We start from the raw sequence: 21,760 nt of genomic DNA, 5'->3' as shown, positions 1-21,760 counted from the left end.
TCAATGCTTATAGTTGCATAATACCTATGCTAGAAATAAGCAAGTAGTTGCGTATACCCTTAATATAGGGGATAAAAGGTGAACATATTTCTAAACCGGGAGTCGATGTTCCCGAGTATATTATATATATATATTTATATATATATGGATATAGTTTTTAAAACTATGGATCGAATAAGGTTTATTCGATACCTTTATTTTACTTAATTGAATATTAATTTGAGTATTCATTCGAGGGCTTATGACTCAGTTTATATTATTATTGAATATTACTTGGATATTCATTTGAGGATGTATGACTCCTTTATTTTATGAATATTATTTATAGTATTCATTCGAGGTATTATGACTCCGCTTATTAATTAATAATATTCTTTATTGTATTAAAGAATAAGGTGTCGATAATCAAACTTATTTTTGATTATTCAAATAAAGATATTACTTTCGTATAAGTATATCTTTGATTATTTGCTATTCATTTCAAGTATAAGTTTTAATACTTCTACTTCAATTATTTTATAAAGATTATTCTTTATGGGAATATTATTTAAATAATAATATTCAGACATTTTCTAAATATTCTGGGGACTGATTTACTTCATTAAATCAGCTTCACTCCAAACATTCTTAAAAATGTTTTGCGAGTCTTCAAAATGATTTTTTTTTAAGTTAGAGCGGATCCCAAAACTCATTTTTTTAAGATCCTCCTTTCGAAGGGGATTTAAATACTCGCTCAAAACCTGAGGGATCCGACTCTGTGGTGTGTTTTATATTCGCAACAAGGTTGCTGTTTTGATAAATGAATTGATTACTTACCCAACACTCGGGAAGTAAAATTCTTGGAACAAGTTAATCCATTAACAGGCATCGCCTGGGAAATATCGGTGAGTTCTCCTTTCCAAATAGATACGACTTCTTGGTGGAGCCTTATCAACAAGTTTCTACTTGGGGAAAGTGGGGACGAGCTTTACGTTTCAGAGTCATGGATTTCATCTGAACTAGGAGTGGCGTAAGTGGTCGAGTAGCGCCGGCCCAGCCTTATTATATTGGCCCAAATGGCCTGGAAGTTCCGCTAAGGCGGTCCATTCCTTAGGAGTTCAGTGTTCGGTTGACAAGTAAATCCGATAGGTTCTCCTCTACATGTAGAAAATGGTGGGGTTTTACTACTACGACTGATCATCGTAAGTGGTCTTCCTGGCGCGGCAAACTCCCGTAATGAGTTCATCATCCAATTGGATAATTTCTGCAACACTACCTAGAGCACTTCGATAGAAAGGCTACGGTTGGGCGATTGTTGAGTGTTGGCAGGGTCAAGTTTTCAAAATGATGTTTACATCAAATGAAGTATCTCGTAACTTCATTTTATTTTGATAATATTTTAAAGATTTAATCTATTCAAATCTTGTCTTATAGTCTCATCTATGTGATGAACTTTTGAAGCTAATTATAACTTGAACGGTGGTAGTTCAAGTAGTATTTGGGAAAGATATAAGTATATTGGGGTATCTTGTAACTTCATCTTTTAAACTTATATCTAATTAATAATTGTCTTATGAATGACAAAGATTTTCAGAAAAACGTTGAGACAAGGTTAGATATATGAGATCACCTTGTAACGATATTTTTTTTATATATACAGTTATACACTGAGACTTTGTGTATATTATGCATGGAAGAGGACTTCCAATATTTTGAAAAGTATATATGTATATATATATACTGAATATTTTGTGACTTCATCGCATTAAGATATCAACTTGGTTAATTTCTTTTGACCAAGACTTTCATGAGTACTAAGAGAAGGCTCATATACTATTAATCATTATACATATTATTTTGGTGGGCTTGCTGCTCACCCTTGCTTTCTTCTTTCATCACACAACAACAAATAGAAAGGATGAACAGGACCAAGCTCCCAATTCGCGAGCGGATAGGAAACATTCCGCAGTTTCCTATAGGCGTTGATGTCGCTGTAGCTGAGGTAGGAGCTACCAATAGGCTAGGCTTTCAACTTTTGATGTACCAGATTTATGTATATCTATGAATTGTAATAATGGCAAAGAAATGTAAATTTATTCAGAAAACCTTTTAAGGTGTATTGTCATATAATTATGGAATAAAACGACTTGTGATTATTTTTGGATGTTCATCTCTGAGACTATAACGTGTGGTGTGTGTGTTTATTGTGGGGTCACAGTACAGAGTAGTTGAGTAATTATTAAGATTGGGTGTTATTAAGGGAAATGGAACTCGTGACAACCCGGATCCCCGACCCCGGATTTGGGGGTGTTACAAATTTGATTTTTTGTTTGCTAGCAAAGTTTAGGAATATATTGATAAAATAATAAAAATTGATAGTAATTGTTAAAATTCAAAGTTAAATTTGAATTTTCACACGGTCATCTTGTCTCGTGCAAACTGTGAAACATGCCAAAAAAAAATTAGATAGCGGGTTTATCAATCTACCACCACTCAATCCGCTATTGCGGGATGAAAAGTTGCTAAAAAGACGAATCTTCCATCTATCTATATTATCCATAAATTGTATACATACAGGCATTGCATCTCATAGTCGACCGTTGTAACATACCTAGTAGGCACTAGGCAGTAATAGCAACCTAGCACTTGAAACTACAACTAAAAGAACTCTCTGTTTCATTTTCAATAGAGTAAAAATGGTAGCAAGAAGCCAGCCAAAGCACAAGAATGTGATAAACCACACTCTTCTTGCAGAAACTCTAAACAAGGTAACTTTACTACATCTCTCTTCCTTCAAAACATGCACAAGTGCATTGTATGTTATTAAGACCTCAGCTGGATAATCGCAACCATCATTTGTAATCCAAAGATAAGGATATCATTGCCAAACAACTAGTAGTTGATGTACTTGTAGATATAGATGTGTTAACTAATAATTAGGATAATCCTTATCTTTTCATAACAGTGTAAATAAACTCAAGCCCGAGTATTATAAAGGGTGAAAAGACTAATATGAAGATACTTTTGAAACCATAATCAAGATCTTATATGGTATCAGAGCTGCACCACTCAAACGAGTTCCCAGATCCTGATTGACACACAATTTTATTTATAATCACTCATGACTACATCAAACAAAAATAGCGCCCAGCTTAACAAAGAGGTTATACCTCTAAGTGCATCTGCACATTTTCCTACTAAACTCACAGAGCTTAATTTTCCAGTTTGGAAAAAACAAATAGAAACCACATTATTTGGATACAACCTTCTGTGCTATCTCACAGGAGAGCTTGAGGAACCTCCCAAAATTCTTAGTGGCCAAACTACGGTCAATCTAGACAATATTCTATGGAAAAGACAAGACCAGTTCATCTTGAGCGCATTACTAGGTTGTTGTTCAGACACAATCCAGCCATCTATCTCTACCGCCCTCACTTCTAAGGAGGCTTGGGAGAGGCTGAAAAAGCTATATGCCAACACATCACGTACGAGGGTCTTAACACTCAACACAAAACTGATGCAGAATCCGAGAGGTAACCGATCTATTGCTAAATACATGCGCGATGTGCGCTCCATTGTTGACTCGCTAGCACTTGTTGATAATCCGATTCCAGAAGAAGATATTTTTTTAAGTGTGATTACGCAACTGGGACCAGAATTTGACAACATAGCCTCGGCACTGAGAGCACGTGATTCTGCCATTGGATTTGATGATTTATTCGATCGACTTCAGGATGCTGAATCTCAAATGAAGAAAGATGTATCATTAAGCGACTCTATGACTACTCCAATGCCCGGTGAGTCCTCTTCCATTACTATACCAACAGCAAACTATGCTTCTCATAATTCTAAACCTTTCAAATCAGTCACCTCGATGACACCTAATAACCAAAACTGGCGCAACAATAATCATCAGCGTCAAAATTGGCGTTCACATGCTTCATCACAAAATCGACTGCCCTCTACTACCAATAACCGAAATTTTACACAGTTATCTCGAAATGGTTCCTTCTGTTATTATTGCAACCGTCCAAATCATCTTGCGAAGGACTGTCGACAGTTGCAGAAATTTCTTACCAACTTCGGTCTTCAGCCACAAGCAAATATGACCACCCTCGGTCATGTTCCACCTCAACCATGGTTATTTGACTCAGGAGCATCTCATCATGTGACTTCTGACCTCTCCAATCTTTCAACCTACAGTGACTATGGCGGACCAGATGTAATCAATCTTGGGGATGGCTCAGGTTTATCAATTACCCACAAGGGAAATTATAGTATTCACACACCTACTAAATCACTTATGCTTGATAATGTTTTATATGCTCCTGCATTACGTCAAAACTTAGTTTCAGTTGCTAAATTTTTTAAGTCTAATAATGTCTCACTTGAGTTCTTTCCTGATTACTTTTTGGTGAAGGACCTTCGCACGGGGGCGCATCTTCTCCACGGATAAAACCACAATGATGTCTATGTTGCTTCCTCTCTTCATCATCCTCAAATTAATATCTCTACTGTCACGCCACTTCATATTTGACATCGTCGCCTAGGTCACCCGTCTCCTCGCATCCTCAAGTCAGTTGTCATAAAGAATAAGTTATGTTCATGTCCTTCTGACCTTAACATCTCTTGTCATGATTGCCAGTGCAACAAAAGTCATAAGCTTCCATTTAGGACTAATAGTTCTCTAATAAGTACGGCACCACTACAATTAGTTTACACTGATGTATGGGGTCCGTCACAATTGTCGGTTGACAAATTTCATTATTATTTAATTTTTGTGGATCATTTTTCCAAATATATATGGTTTTATCCTATGCGACATAAATCTGATGTTGGCACTTTGTTTCCGTAATTTAAATTGCTAGTTGAAAAATATTTTCAGCTTCCTCTTATTTCTGTATATTCTGATAACGGCGGTGAATATGAATTACTTAAGCCAATATTTAAATCTTGTGGCATATCTCATTTTACCACCCCTCCTCACACGCCTGAGCTTAATGGCACAGTTGAACGACGCAATCGTCATATAACTGAATGTGGCTTAACTCTTCTTCATCAAGCGTCTTTGCCATTATCTTACTGGACATATGCCTTTCAGACGGCTGTGTATCTTATTAATCGAATGCCAACACCCATTCTGTATAATAAATCTCCTTTTGATACTTTATTTCAAAAACCAACAAATTTTCACAAATTGCGGGTATTTGGTTGCCTTTGTTACCCATGGCTTCGTCCGTATAATTCCTCTAAAATTCAACCAAAATCCAAACCATGCATTTTCTTGGGATACTCTAAACCACAGTCAGCTTATAAGTGTTATGATCATTCCACTAATCGCTTATATGTTTCTCGCCATGTCTCATTTGTAGAGAACATATTTCCATTTCAAGTTACAAATAAACAGGACCTTAATTTTTTCCCCTCTAAAGAGGAGTCTAAAAATCCATCTACATCTACCCCTACAGATATTGAACCACCCATATCAACTCTCACCACTCATACATTACCTCAACCACCTAATCTTACTCCTAATCCTCATACCATTCCCCAATCACCACCTTTGGCATCTCAAGCTGATCGCATCTTACATAGCGATAACATATCATCCCCTGCTAGCCAACATTCTTCTTCCTTGGAGTCTCAACCAGTCAGGCCTTCTAGAAATCAAAAATTAAATCCTAAATATTATGGGTCTGCTTTTGTCAACAATTCAACTTGTCACCCTTTAGCAGTGGCTAAGGAGCCTACCTGTGTAAGTCAAGCAACTAAAGATCCCTTATGGAGGTCTGCTATGTCAGAAGAGTTCACTGCCTTACTACAAAATGGCACTTGGGAGCTTGTACCTTACAATTCTCAAAATTTGATTGGCTGTAAATGGATTTTCCGTATTAAGCGTAATCCTGATGGTTCAGTAGAGAGGTATAAAGCACGCATTGTGGCTAAGGGCTTTCATCAACGCGTTGGTCTTGATTATTCGGAGACTTTTGCTCCAGTTTCAAAACCAGCTACAGTTCGAATTATTCTCTGCTTAGCCTTGTCTAATAACTGGTCATTGCGTCAATTAGATATCAACAATGCTTTTTTGAATGGCACCTTACATGAACCAGTATACATGGTTCAACCACCTGGATTTATAGACTCTAATTTTCCAAATCATGTTTGTCTTCTTCGAAAATCGATCTACGGGCTTAAACAGGCATCTCATGAATGGTATCAAGAACTTCGAAAATTCTTACTCCAATTTGGCTTTACTAATTCTGTGTCAGATTCAGCCTTATTCAGTTACAATCACCATGGTGCTGTTTTACACTTTTTGGTGTACGTTGATGATATAATTTTGACCGTAAATAATGATGATTTTATCAGCATCTTTGTTGCAAGACTTAATACCAGGTTTTCCTTAAAAGATTTAGGGGATCTTCATCAATTTCTTGGGGTGGAGGTTATCAAGACTTCAGCTGGACTTTTCTTGAGTCAACACAGGCACATAAGAGACATTTTAACTGAACATCATATGGCGAATGCTAAAGGTGTACAAACACCACTAAGCTCTTCTGAGATATTGACGTTACATGACTCTTCCCCCTCAACTGACATTCAAACATTTAGAAAAATTGTGGGAAGCCTGCAGTATTTACAGATCACAAGGCCAGATGTTTCTTTTGCTGTCAACAAATTGGCTCAGTTTATGCACAAGCCATCTGCCAAACATTTTCAAGCCTTAAAACGTATTTTGCGTTATTTGAAAGAAACTATATATTACGGTCTCTATTTTTGGCACAGTCAGCCACTTTCTTTAACTGCCTTTGCCGATGCAGATTTAGGTGGTTGCGCTGATAGTGCTCGATCTACTACTGCCTATGTCATCTATCTTGGCCCCAATGTAATTTCATGGAAGTCTGCACGTCAAAAATCCGTCTCACGTTCGTCAACTGAGGCCGAGTACAAAGCTTTAGCCCATGCCGCTGCTGAATTAATGTGGGTTCAGAACTTACTCTCTGAACTTGGCATTTCAATACCTCATGTGCCTACCTTGTTTAGTGACAACACATGGGCTACTTATGTTTGTGCAAATCCAGTTTTTCATTCAAGAATGAAACATGTTGCACTTGATTACCATTTCATTCGAGAACAGGTCCAACAAAAATTGCTCAGGGTTCATCATATCAGCACAAAGGATCAGCTAGCGGATATCTTGACAAAGCCTTTGCCTCGCATTCAGTTTCATCATCTTCGGTCCAAGATAGGTGTCAGTGATGGGTCACCTATCTTGCGGGGGCATATTAAGACCTCAGCTGGATAATCGCAACCATCATTTGTAATCCAAAGATAAGGATATCATTGCCAAACAACTAGTAGTTGATGTACTTGTAGATATAGATGTGTTAACTAATAATTAGGATAATCCTTATCTTTTCATAACAGTGTAAACAAACTCAAGCCCGAGTATTATAAAGGGTGAAAAGACTAATATGAAGATACTTTTGAAACCATAATCAAGATCTTATATATATTACACACAAGTTTGTGTTTATAAATTCTTGTAGATATGAGTAGTTTGCTGTTTTTCGTAGGTGAACAAGTGTTTAGCTAGACTACAAGAGCTTCAGTACAGAGCAAATGGTGGACCAAAAGTGGTCTCTGGGGTAAATCTTAGTCCTCAAAGTACCAGAACCTACTTGAAAACTAGTCTGAGGTGCAAACAAGAATCTGTATTTTCCAGGTACTAGTTTCCCCTTGTCGTTATTATTTAAATTTTTTTGATATTTGTATTGGTTTAATTTCTTGTCCGCTTTTTAGGATCAGAAATGCCACTCCTCTCAATTCGAAAACTACAGGTAGTGGCCTTATATGCCTACAGCTACAAGTATAAATGAAGGACAAATTAGCCTTTCTGAAATATCGAATAAGAACTTAGGACCGTAATCACCGGATTGTAGTGACAGTTTTCTGAAAATTTAGGACCGTTATCACCGGGTTGTAATGGTCGTGGCATGAATTGTGGATTTTGAATTATTGTTGTTTATGTGATATATGTATTGTGTGTATCGAATAAGAATAAGAATATGTATCGAAAGTGTTTGTTTCGTATATCGTATTTTGTTATATGTGTTCATGTTACTTGGCCTGCTAGTTGGATCGATTGGTTTCTTGCTGGGCTGTATAGCTCATTACTTACAATTTCATGTTTCGCCTAAGACTTCGAGTTGGATAGCATTGGAGTTCGAGTACTTAGAATTGGAGTAGATTGACTTTTGGACCCCGCTTTTAGCTGCGCGTTGGTAATAGTGATCTTTGTAATAGAATTTTGGATTAATAAGTTGGATTTTGTATTAGTTTTCGATTTAGAATTAATAGTCCGGAAGTGCGGATCGTTACAGTTGGTATCAAATTCTTTTTAAGGAGGGTAGTATGTAATATCCCGTAATTTTTAGAATTTGATTAATAATAAAATAATAAAATAAAAAGAATTAAAATTAGATAAGGACTAGGATTTAAAATTGAATTAGACTAATGGGCCTAAAATTTGGATCAGATACTAATATGGATAACTTGTAGGTTAAGATATAGGGTTTGGTATCGTTATAAATACACCATATTCGTCTTCCTCGTTTTTAATATAAAAATTCGTAGGGCTCTTCTCAGCAAAAATCAGCAGTCTTGTAAAATTCGTAGAAAATTTATCGTGAGTAAGAATTCAGTGATCCTGAACTTTTCGGAAAGGTCTTTTCGTTCTCTACAACTTTCGTGTTTCGTGTTTTCCAATAAAATATCGTTTAGAGGGTCAAACAGTGCAAATAAGGATCTGGTCAGAATTGGAATCATGGAGAAGATCGAGATTTTAGATATTTCATTTTTGGTGGGTTGCTAAGGATTGATTGTGTATTCTAATGTGAATTATCTGTTTGCGTGATTGAGGCAAGTAACTTTCTATTGCTCTGTATTATTTGTTTGCTTACGTGTTCTGTAAGTGACTATTCGTTGTTCCGTATAATTTGAAACATGAATTATCTGTTTGATTACGTAAGTGAATCTTTATTGCTCCGTATTATTATGTAATGTATCTTATATTATTTGATTCATGTTCTCAAATATTTGTTTTAATTGTCGTATGTATGAAATTAATATGTGATTGATAAGAAACGAATTCAAATAAATCTCAAGTCTTAATCACGTATAAGAATTAGAATCCGATCACTGGACAGTGTGATACTTAGAACTAGTTTGCGCACGTTCCGGAACACATCGATACCTTGTCAAGCTTTGGTTGCACTTGACGAGGGACGTGAACTCCATCGAATAAGAATTAGAACCCGATCACTTGGGAAGTGTGGCATAAAGTATAAGATGCCGGTCACTGGCAAAGTGTGGCATGAGGTGTGATTTAGGACTGTGGGACTAAAGATAAGAATTTGTTATTAAGATTTATTGATTGATTAAGAATTTTGATTATGTGGATTATAGAATGTGTTGTGTTCTTTGCTTTGATAATGGATGTTGATTATATCGTGTGCATCTATGTTCACCTTGTTATCGAATATATGTGTGATTTTGTGTTATGTGTCAAGTATGTTTAAATTATGTTTTCGAAAAAGATATAAAATATTATTTTGAGCCGTTGGACGGTAGTTTCTTGCTGGGCTTCGCCGCTCATTCTTACAATTTCAGGTTTCGTCTAAGTTTCAAGTTGGATAGTATTGGAGTTCGAGGACTTAGGATTGGAATAGAATGACCTTCGCACTTCCGGTTTTAGCTGCGCGTTCATATTGTCACCTTTGTAATAGAATTTTGTATTAATAATTGTATTTTGTATTTACGATTTAGAATTAATAGTCCGGAAGTGCGGGCTGTTACATCAGGGCAAAAAGAATCACGGAAAAACAGACCACATTACACTCAATTCGATCAAACATTGATAATGCCATGGTCAAAAAAGTCGGTACTATTTGGGAACCCGATGTTTCTGTCATCATCAACGATACCCAATCAGCAGAAATTCTGCAAGACAAACTCCCCTGTGATCACAAAGAACCGACAGCAGAGTCCTCATAAATTCTTGGTGAAGCCACCAGGTGCATCAGCCTCTAAGTTTCGAGTTCAGATCAAGAGCCCACCAATCTCCCTGCCACCACCAAAAAATTCTCCAAAGGTGTTGTCTACAGCAGCAAAGTTGCAAAGATCATTCTCGCCATCAAGATTGGCAAACAGATTGGTGTCTCCACTGAAGAGTACAAAATCATTTATAGAGAAAAGTAATGGAAAGAAAATAATGATGAGTGGCCCCAAGCAAAGACCATCATGTTCAACATCATTGTCGTTCCTAGCTCACAGATAATACCGATGTCAAAACTAATTTCTGTTATGTCATTTACTATTTACTTGTTTCTTTATAGAGATATCCACTCAGCGTCTCCCATCTTCTTCCCTGACAAGTTTCAAAATAAATTAAAGATTATTTCATTAGTACTTTCACACGGTCAGATTCTTACAATTGCTCATATGTGTGCCTCAAAATATTTAAATTACTTGAGGTGAAATAAAATTACTGCTAAATGGACGGAGATAATAATAAAAATAATAGGCCAAACTTGATATTCATTGACAAAATTTATATAGATAACAATAGCACTTGCCATATGACTTTGCCAACCAAGACAATTAATATTCATAATTAAAACATGGTGCTAAAATATCCCAACGGCAAAATCTAAAACTGTTAGTTAAAATAAGGTTAGCTACAATTTTATTAAACCTGCAAGCACTTTTATTTTATTAGTACTAGCTATAATCATTAACTATATTTGAAATATTATTTTTCATTAAATTCAAATATATAATTAGTGAAAATAAATTATAATATTTAATAAAATATATGTAATGCTAATATTAGAATATTTTTATATTTATGTCAATATTTTAAAGTTAACTTTATAAAATTAAATAATTATTAAGATTGATTAAAAATATATAGCATACTTAAAAATAAATGAATAAATGATTAACAAACATTACTACTACATCTGTCCCGTTGAATATTATAAGTTCAGTGTTTCTACGCATTTCGAGTCTTCTATAAAATATAGTTTCATATTTTTTTAAAATTTTTATTCTTTGAATAAAAGTTTAAATATAAAACTTTTATTCAGTAAAAAAAAATTTAAAAATATTATGGAGTTATGTTTAAAATGAGTATCGAAAAATGTGCCAAAAAGTAATGTATAAAATTGAATGAGACGGGAGTACATATAAATAGAATATATGATTACTAAAACATATCTTTTATTTTAGAATTTTTATCCTGATCGCTTGGATTATAAGTGCGCATCCAAAATATAGCGGCCGCGGTTACCTATGATAAAAAAATCTAATTAACAATAAAATAATATTTTTAAATTTAACATTACATAGTATTTATGTTCTAAATAAAAATATAAATGGTGCATCTATATATATAATATAATAATGATGAACTTATAAAGATAATTTTTATATTATAATACTATATAATATATACATACACACACTTAGGTTTCAACTACAAAACCTATTTTCATCATTGAATTACATAAAAATTAAATTATTAATACATAAAAACATCTGCAACCTAGGATCTCAACTGGTTGATGAAAAAAAATATACATACACACCTAGAATTTGAGAAAATAGATAAAAAAAAAATAAGATGTGACATGACTTCGAATAATATAAAGGACGAGAAAATATAAAACTTCAATTCCTAATAGCTATTTTTTAATAATTTTACAGTTGGAGGGTTTAAAATAAAAATAATAGTTAAAATAAGTGTACCTAACACTAACAGATCAGTGCCGAACCGACGTAGATGCTCATATGTGATTGTAATAACTGACCTAAACTAATTGCCAGGAAATTGTCCAGCCCACTTGAATACTTTGAAGTTTTTCTATTTTTATAAATGTGTTTGATAAAAAATTGGTGAATTTATTCCGACAAAGAAAACTGGTGAATTTAATTTTTAAACTTTTTCTGTTTTTTCTAACTGTTTTAGGAATAGGGGGACAGGTCTTTAGCAACCGTTTGCTGTTTAAAGTTTGTTGACAAACAATTTATCAGCCGTTGGATGGGGATTAACGGGTGAGATGGCATCCGGACCGCTGAAATTTTCCGTGGTTGGTCTGGACGGACCGCGGAAAATTTCCGCGGTTGGGTGCTGTCCCCTTATCCCCAACATCCCAACAGCACCTCATTTCACCACAAAAAACACCAAAAATTTCAAGAAAAATTCTACTCTCTCCAAGTTTACATTTTAGGCGATTTTGGGGCATTTTTATCAAGAAATTCAAGTTGTTTTATCAATTCAAGGTATATTTCTTATCTTAAATTTCACATTTTCATGGCGGATAAATTATTTGCTCGTATGTTTCGTCATAAACGTCAAAATGAAAAAAAAGAGGCTATTGATTGTAGTTTACATCTTGATAGTTTAAATAGTAGTGAAGAACCTAAAACCCCTGTATATGTTCAAGATGATGATTTTGTAGATAGAAATGAGGAATTTATTAATTTAGATGACGATTTGGTTGATGTTGAAGATGAAAGTGATGGAAATGAGGTTGAAAATGAGGTTGAAAATGATAGTGATAATGTTGAGGGTGAGGATGAAGATGATAATGTAGAGGATGCAAATTTGTATGAAAATGTTGATGGGGGGAGTTCCATATTTGAATCAAATTTTTCAAAGTGTGGATGAGGCCGGTCATTTTTTTAGGGCTTATGCTTTACGAAATGGATTTGCTATTAAAATTCAAGCTAGCCATCGTAATAAAGACAACGAGATATATGGTCGTTTATATGTTTGTAGGCTTTATGGAAAAAGTGTCGTCGCCGAGAGTAGTCAAAATAAACGGTGTAGAGAGGTTCTTCCTAAAAGCGAGTGCAAGGTGAGGATGTATGTCAATTATCAAAAGAAAAAACGTCACTGGGAGGTAACTAGCCTTGAATTGGTACACAACCACGGTCTTGTTTCCCCTAGTAAGATGAATTTGGTACAACGAGAAAGACATGTCAACACCGCGACCCGTAGTTTGATAAAAACGCTTTATGGTTCGGGGGTTCGTAATTGTCAAGTGATGAATGTGATTGGTAACATTCATGGAGGTAATGACAAAGTTGGTTTCAATGTTCAACATGTTAGGAATGTGTTAAGAGACGAGAGGAAGAAAAGATTTGAGATTAGTGACGCCCAAGCGGGGTTGGACTTGTTGCATAGGTTGAATGAAGAAAGTGGTTCTAAATATTTTATTAGGACCGAAGTCGATGAAGAGAATCGCTTGAAGTGTCTAGTATGGATTGATCTGAGATGTATAATGGCTTACCAAAATTTTGGCGATGTTATGGCTTTTGATACCACTTATCGGACAAATAGGTATGCAATGCCATTTGTCCCATTTATCGGAGTCAATCATCATTATCAATCGGTAATTTTCGGGTTTGCATTGATGCGGGATGAACACGCGTCGACTTTTGAGTGGATTCTTCGTACTTAGCTTGAAGGTGTGGGGAATAATCCTCCATTGACTATAATCACGGATCAAGATCAAGCCATGGCAAGCGCTATTGCGGTTGTACTCCCGAATACTACCCATTTATTGTGTTCTTGGCACATTAGTCAAAAATTCCCGGAGAAATTAGCTCATTATTATTCGGCTTTTCCGGAATTCAAGACGGACTTCAACAATTGCATTTATAAATCTCTCACCGAATGTATTTTTGAAGTTAGATGGGCGTCGTTTGTGGAAAAGTATCACTTGCTAGATCATAAATGGTTAAAGGGGTTATATGAGTTGAAGCACAAGTGGATTCCTGCATATACTAGAAACAAATTTTCGGCGTTTCAAAATAGTACATCGAGGAGTGAGGGGATGAATTCTTTCTTTGATAAGTATGTGAGTTCGGCAACGGGTTTGAAGGAATTCATTGAAAATGCCCAAAAAGCATTGGCAAGGCAATTCATGAGGGAGAAGGAAGAAGATTATGTCACCATTAATCTAAAATGTCCCATGAAATTGCATACCACATTGGAGTATCATGCTTCTTATATCTACACTAAGGAAATGTTTAGAAGATTTCAAGATGAATTGGTTGAGTCTTCAAAATACTTTATTGAAAAAGACCGACGAGCTAGTGAAGAAGGGGAGAGAATGGGGGATGTTTATACGTACTATAGTTGTTATAGGCCCATGTCCGAGCCTACGAGAAGAAATGTTTATTTTGTGGCATTCGAGAAAGCAAGCTCTTTGGGAATGTGTACGTGTAGAATGCTTGAACATTCGGGGCTACCTTGTAGACACCTATTGGCGGTCTTCACTAAGAAATGGGTTTCGGAAATTCCCCCGTATTACATAAACCGGAGGTGGACAATGCATGCCAATAGAGTTGATGGTGTGTTACCTTATAATTTGGATGTTGGACAAAGTCATGAGATGACTTCAACCGATCGATTTAATAGCATGACAATGTTAACCATGAGTTTTTGTCAAAGTAGCATTGCATCCAAGGAACGGTATGATTATGCCGTTGGAGTGATGAATCGAGAAATACCAATTCTCGAAAAAATGAGCGTTGATGGAATTAAATCTTACGAAAGCAATTCGCAAGCTCCAAATGCAAGTGCTCATGAAGAAACAATTCTTGACCCTATGATGTCCCAAACTAAAGGGAGGAAGAAGGATGTTCGTTTCAAAAGTCCAATAGAATCGATTGGTAAAAAGGAGAAGCCGCCAAGAAGGTGCACTTATTGTCAAATGGAAGGCCATGATAAAAGGAAGTGTGCTATTAGACTAGAAGATCTTAAAAATGTTCAAGAATCGCAATATAATTAGTGGTGTACCATTTTGTAACCGAATGTTGTAATCTTTAAATGGATTTGAATTTTAAGTGTTTAACATTGCTTTCTTTTTTGTTATGTTTTATTGTCATATAATTGCCAATTATTGTCATATAATTGTGTTTTATTGTGATAGGTAACATGACTAGCGAGTATAGTGGTGAGAACAACTCCAATCATAGTTGTGATTCGGTTTCCCACGTTAGCAACACATTCTCGGACTCCCTACCAAGCGACTCGTGGTATGAGGACAATGACGAGGAAGATGTGGTCTCACCAACCTTTAGTGAGATGGAAGATGCATGTGCCGAGTTGATGCCCCTTGTGGACAATGACGAGTCGCCCCATGTGGAGGAAGAGGAAACGGACTTGTACCCACCCGATGAGGAGGCTTATAGGGCCAAAAATTGGATCGAGGCGTGCAATTGGATGGAGGGTACTGAACCGTGGAGATTGGTGAACTCTCATCCGGATCCGTACTTCCTTCCGATCTTGAATTTGGGCAACAACACGCCCGATGGAAAATGGAAAAAATCCGGATGGAATGGCGGTAAGCTTGTTAAATGTGATCGGATTGCCGATATTATAAACTTGAGGCCTCGTGAGGGTTGTAATATGGACCAAATACGCATCGAATATGTGAAGGGTTGGGTTTCACACCTAATGGGAGGGACGGAGAGGGAACGCGGGACATGTTTTGCAAGATTTCGTCTCTACGATGGCTCGAATACGATTCCCGTTACCATTTGGAACGACTCCAACCCTTACCCTTGGAAACTTACGGAAGGCCATATCCGTGATGGTTGTGTACTTGTTCTCTACCATATTGCATGCTTCGTGGATACTACGCAAGGAGTTGCTCAACGCCGGTTATCCGGTGGTCTTTCTAATATACTAGGTATTTTTGGTTAGGACCAATATATTTCATAAAATTTAGTGGACTGTATTGATCGTGTAATTTTCATTCGAATCTATGTATTTTCATTGAATTTTATATGAATTTATATGAATTTTCTATGAATTAAAGTATGAAATTTGAGATTGAAAGTGTACCTAAAAATTTGAGATTGAAAGTGTACCTAAAAATTTGAGATTGAAAAGTAAAATTTACAAGTCGAACTATACATTACAAATTATTATGAAATGTGTTGAAAGGTTTTTTTCAATATTTGGACAAGCGTTGACTTTTGTTGACTTTTTTAAGGAATTTTCAATTTAACGTAAAAAATGAAATTTTTTTTTTCATAATCACTCTCATTACCATATTTTAAGACTTTTGAGAGTGGTTTGGATCAGTGGAAGTTAGTTTAGGACTAACTTCCAAAAAATAAGCAATTTCAATAGAAGGTTTGCATGCATGCCTCTGTTTCTGCTCTGTTTTTCTGATCAGTTTGCTGGAACAAAACCAAAGGGACGGACCGCGGACCCTAGCATCCAGTTGCTTCAACATATTAAGCCCGGCAACCATCTACAAACAAAAACAAGCAAACATTTTTTCATTAATTCCGCAAGGATATCATATCATCAAGATGAAATACGTGTGAATGCAAATTTTGTAGTGTGTGGGGGTGTAATATGAAATATGCATATTTGTAAAACACTTACAACTTCATAGCCCTCAAGGCTATCATACAACTCCCTCGTCTTGTACTGCTGCTGAGGCTGTGGATCGGGCTTCCCTATGCGCATACGAGATATATCAGCATACCACGCCATGTAATCAGCCTCCGAAGCTATGTCTACCGAGTCATCAACAAGGCCATCCAAATCTGAACAGAACCTGGCCTATTTGCCAATATCAATAAACCACCGCACCAGCCAATCCTCCCCTGCAAACGTGGCATCCTTAGCCCCCCTGTAACCAACCATGTTCACCGGTGCCCGTGGAATCTGGGGACTAGAACCAAACTGTCTCGACACCCTGTCCGGATGCTGCCACTCGACCACATCGTAACATACAAGGGGAACTCGACCGCACCCAGCTAACTGTGCCTGTATCATCTCGCTGTCCATAACATCCTCGAACCTAGCATACGGCCTCCAGACCACCTCATCACCAGCAACACCATCAAACTCACCCCTATAGAACGGTAAGCTGTGGTGAGGGCCTGACATCCTGCGCTTCTTCGAAACCCCGACATGAGTATCACTAGCATAGGCCCATCCCTCAGCAACCGGATAATCCTCCTGACCGGGAGATCATAAAGGCACGCCAATACGAGAAAATCTCTTGTAAGACCAAACCTGTAACACCCAGACACAACAAGCAATGCTCTTGCTGCCCTTTCTTACAGCAATCTCCAAACCCCGGTATATATGAGCTAACACAGCTGCACCCCAAGCATAATAAGGAATCTCCCGCATATTAATCAACGGGTACATATACCGAACATGAACAAAAGAGCGGTTGATGCTGGGGAAGAGGATACAACCCATAATGAATAGCAGATATGCCTTGGTATGTACAACCGTGGCCCTCATATTGTTCTTCTCAGGCTTCTGTGCACCATATCTCTCAAACAACCACCCCAGCTTGATGTTATTCCGATACAAAGCCTCCTTCACCTCCTCCTCGGTCAAAGGCTCAAACCAATTATTAGCAAAATACGCCGCCTTGTTCTCTATCACCCCACAAGTCAGCGCATCCCCCTGAACTGGCACCCCTAAAATAAACCCCACATCCTCCAATGTAACAGTCATCTCGCCCTGCCTCGTGAAAAAAGTGTTGGTCTCAGGTCTCCAACGCTCCACCAAAGCAGATATCAACCGAGTGTCAGTAGTCAAGACAACAGCAGGGTCTGCAAAAATCCCAAACCCAAGCATGTGTAGCAATTCCCGCTGTGGTCTCCTTAACTTCCACAAGTGCAATGACTTGTTCCCTGAATAGCTCTGCAACTCATCTCTCCCTGCACCATCCCAAACATCCTCACTGACGTGATACCGATTGTCCCAAATAATATTATGCGCGTTAGGACCCGGCAACATATTCCCGAAATCACCAAAATTATCCATACCTGAAAATATTGTCAACATAATTCATCAATCACCACAATTAAAACACCACGTACACAATTAAAACAATTACCACATATAATCACCTAAATTAACCTTAATTTCATAAATTATAAATTCTTAATTTATTTAGAATTTAACACTAATTTTACCAAATTCGAAATTAACTAAATAAAATTTAAAATTAACTAAATTAATTCAAAAAAAATTAACTAAACCCTAATTTCACACTAATTTTTATTAAATTCGAAATTAACTAAAAATTAAAAAAATAAATTAACTAAACCCTAATTTCACACTATTTTTTCATTAAATTCGAAATTAAATAAATTAATTCAAAAAAATTAAACTAAACCCTAATTTCACACTATTTTTTCATTAAATTCGAAATTAACTAAATTAATTCAAAAAATTTCGATTTTACCAAATTATGCAAATTTGATTTTACCAAATTTATAAACGTAATTCACTAATTAAATTCGATTTTAACCATTAATTAAACCACTAATTCGAAATTAATTCTTCATTAAATATATCCTAAAAAATGAATTTAACTAATCAAAATTAAATTTTAATTAAGTAAATCCTAAAAAACTAATATTTTTCAATTCCAAATTATGAACCCTAGAATTTCTCAAAAATCAAATTTAATCATACTACACTTCATATGTTAATTCATCACAAAGATTCATACATTAATTAACACTAAAAATTCGAATTATATACACAAAATCATATCTACAATAAAAAAACAAACATAAATTTATATCAATAAAACTGTAAATAACATAAAAGAATCGATTATGTACCTTAATTGCGAGAAAGAGGAATGATTTTGGCTCGCTGTGTTAGGTTGTGTTAGGTTTTTGGCTCTGCTGCTTCTGCTTCTCTGCTTCTGCGCGGCTGCTGCTGTGTTTGTATATCTGTTTGAGAGAGTTTGTGTTTGCTAGGGATAAGGCAAACAAAAAACGCCACAAACCGCTGAAATTTTCCGCGGTCCGTGGTTAGGGGTATTTTCGTAATTACCCCGGACCGCTGAAAATTTCCGCGGTCCGCCTTTAATCTCAGCCATTCAATCTCCGATCCAACGGCTGCCAATGTGTTTGTTATATACCGGTCTACAACAAACGTTTGTTGTAGACCGGCCCCCTTAGGAATAATGTTATAACAACTTTGATATACAATATTGATAATAAAACAATGCAAAATTCTTAATTCCGTCCCACCCATTTTTTTATAGTTTTTTTTATAATTGACACGCAGTTTAAGGTTATACAAAGTATAATCTTATAATTTTTTAAATTTTTTGTATAAAATTTAAACATTATATCTTTGTTTAGAATAAAAGAATTAATAAAATTAGATAATTATATTTTTATCTACCAATATAAAAAAGAATTGGGTGGAACTAAGATATTATAATTCAGAGAGGACTAATACACTCTTAAAACCGCGCACATTATGGCCTTTTATATTCTTATAAGATTTCTAGAAATATAGTTAGAGGGTCCAAACTGCTTTAGAGCATTTCCAATGGTAGTAGCTAAAATGGTTAGTTAAAATAATATATAATAATTGTTAGATAAAATTTGCTGAATGTGTAAGGGGTTGTGCTCCAATGATGTTAGCTATAATTCAAATATAGTATTTTAGTATTATTTCAAATTCCAACGGCTATATTTGCAACGCCTATATTCCAATGGCTATATTTGCAACAGCTATATTCCAACCGCTATATTTCAACCGCTATATTTTATAACGGTCATATTTTAGATGTTATAAATAGATAACAAAACTGAGAGTTAGCCAGAACATAATTTCCAGACACAACTCAAATTCAATCCCACTTCTAAACCATTCATTTGTAATGGACAACACCACACGAATGATTCTTGACATTATGCAAGCCGAAGAAGAAGAACATGAAGCAAGAATGAGAATGAATGCTGCTTACCTTCATTATCGACGACAAAGATTGAATTATGTCTCGTATCATGGTGGTTCCACTATGAATCATCGTGTACTTTATCGAAATAGAGAAGAAGATCATGATAGACTATATCGTGATTATTTTTCTACTACACCTACATACACAGAAACACAGTTTCGTCGACGATTTCGGATGCGACGATCTCTATTTTTACGAATTGAAGAAGCAGTTACAGCTCACGATAATTATTTTACGCAACGAGTTGATGCTGTGGGAGTTCGTGGATTATCATCTCTTCAAAAAGTGACTGCTGCACTAAGGATTCTTGCATACGGAACGGCAGCTGATGCTGTTAGGTCCCAATTTGTTTGTAGAAGGGGGGGTTGAATGTAAACAATACCGTTTAATCGAATAAAATGCGGAATAAAATTGTGAAACAAAATTCAAGTTAAATAAAACTTTTATTAAACTTGAAAGGTGTTACAACTACGGTATCGGTTACAAGGGATTAATCTCAAATCAATTATTACAAATCTAGAATAAATTCGACATGAACTTTTTCTATTTTTGTAATTAAAAGATCAAATGCTAAATGCGATTTGAGATTAAGTTCTAGGGATTTTAATCCGCTAGATTGATACACAAGAACAAGATAAGTATTTCTAGTTGATTGGATTTAACTTTACAATCTAGAAATTGATCTTGAAGTTGCAGATGAGATGAAATATTTTTCTGCTCCTTTTTCTTTTGTTCTTGAGTTTGTGTTTGTTTGATTGATAGTGAAATAATAGACTTCTGCTCCTTTTTATCAAACAGCCGAATGTAAACATGTACTGGCATGACAATCTTCTTTGGCCAGCAAGACTTTCGGTATGACAAAATTTACAACTAGCAAGACAATTAAAATGAGCTAGCAAGACTTTCGGTATGACTATTGATTGTCATACCGATTGTCATATTAGTTCAAATAAATTGTCTTGCTGAATTAATAACAGATTTTAATCTAAACAGAAATTCTAATAAGACAATTAAATGTATTGGCATGACTTTCGGTATGACTATCAATTGTCATACCGATTGTCATACTAGTTCAAATGAATTGTCTTGCTGAATTTAAGCAGATTTTAAACCAATTAAAATCTTGTAAATCCTTAATATTAATTCTAAATTAATTAATCAATTTAATTCAATTAATCAATAAATTAATCTTTGCAGATATAATTTATTTTCTTAATTAAATTATATGACTTAATTAATTAATAGAGAATTAATACTAACCCTGAGCAGCATCCATTCTTCTGACAATCTTCTGAAAGTCACTGAGACTTATGAATCAATTCCGCCACTTCAATGCTGACACTCGATGTACTGTCTGGTTCATGAGTGACTAACTTCGGTGACGTTTCTTCATGTCTTGACTTTGATATTCTGATTGAATCCTTGTAATAAATGATACCCTGACGAGATCTCTGTCACTTGATTAAATCCACGATCTTGATTTATATCACTGAGGCATGATCAAATTCTTGAACTTCTTCTAGTGAATCTTCAAGTCTGCAGATGAACAATGTTTCTTTATTCTTTGACAGATGTTACTTTGTGAGATCTCTCTGATGATAGATCCACTATTTACTTATTACATTCTTATTTGAGTTGAGTTAAATACTCGAATAAACGAGTAGGCTATGACATATGCCTTTCAATCTCCCCCTATTTGTTTGTTAGACAATAACAACAAATACCTAGAGGATAACTCAACTAACAAATAAGAAAAAGATATAAACAGTAATGTAAAGTAAATAGCAGAAAAGTTCTGGATTATATTTAACATTTTCCAGATTCCAAATGAAATTTACAAGTGAATACAAGATAGATGTTCCTCTAGCCTGAACATATAACTACATTAGACTATCTTGATTCATAAAGCTCTAATCATATTACATTGAGTTTTGAGCTAATTGACTTCAGTT

The 21,760-nt window shown here is 35.5% G+C and overlaps 4 protein-coding genes across 4 annotated transcripts in view; all 4 read left to right on the top strand.

The window, feature by feature from the left end:
* The first annotated feature begins 2,675 nt into the window (after positions 1-2,675).
* LOC141678698 (putative microtubule-binding protein TANGLED) lies at positions 2,676-10,392 on the top strand. Its single transcript, XM_074485097.1, has 5 exons — positions 2,676-2,747; positions 7,557-7,705; positions 7,783-7,820; positions 9,448-9,550; positions 9,817-10,392. Exons 1-5 carry the CDS (start codon positions 2,676-2,678, stop codon positions 10,316-10,318), a joined length of 864 nt encoding a protein of 287 aa, XP_074341198.1. The 3' UTR covers positions 10,319-10,392.
* A 2,267-nt stretch (positions 10,393-12,659) lies between these two features.
* On the top strand, positions 12,660-13,508 carry LOC141678619 (protein FAR1-RELATED SEQUENCE 5-like). Its single transcript, XM_074484996.1, has one exon. The coding sequence runs from the start codon at positions 12,660-12,662 to the stop codon at positions 13,506-13,508; it is 849 nt and encodes a 282-aa protein (XP_074341097.1).
* A 57-nt stretch (positions 13,509-13,565) lies between these two features.
* Positions 13,566-14,843, top strand: LOC141678519 (protein FAR1-RELATED SEQUENCE 5-like). Its single transcript, XM_074484896.1, has one exon. The coding sequence runs from the start codon at positions 13,566-13,568 to the stop codon at positions 14,841-14,843; it is 1,278 nt and encodes a 425-aa protein (XP_074340997.1).
* A 4,884-nt stretch (positions 14,844-19,727) lies between these two features.
* LOC141678368 (uncharacterized) overlaps positions 19,728-21,760 on the top strand; it is a 38,941-nt gene continuing 36,908 nt past the window's right edge. Inside the window, exon 1 of the mRNA XM_074484695.1 lies at positions 19,728-20,160. Within this exon, the coding sequence (XP_074340796.1) occupies positions 19,728-20,160 (433 nt within the window). The remainder of the gene's footprint in view (positions 20,161-21,760) is intronic.

The sequence above is a fragment of the Apium graveolens genome, chromosome 1 (genome assembly GCF_009905375.1).
Source record: "Apium graveolens cultivar Ventura chromosome 1, ASM990537v1, whole genome shotgun sequence".
Lineage (NCBI taxonomy): Eukaryota > Viridiplantae > Streptophyta > Magnoliopsida > Apiales > Apiaceae > Apium > Apium graveolens.
Note: the sequence above shows the minus strand (reverse complement) of the source record. Positions and strands in the feature narration are given on the sequence as shown.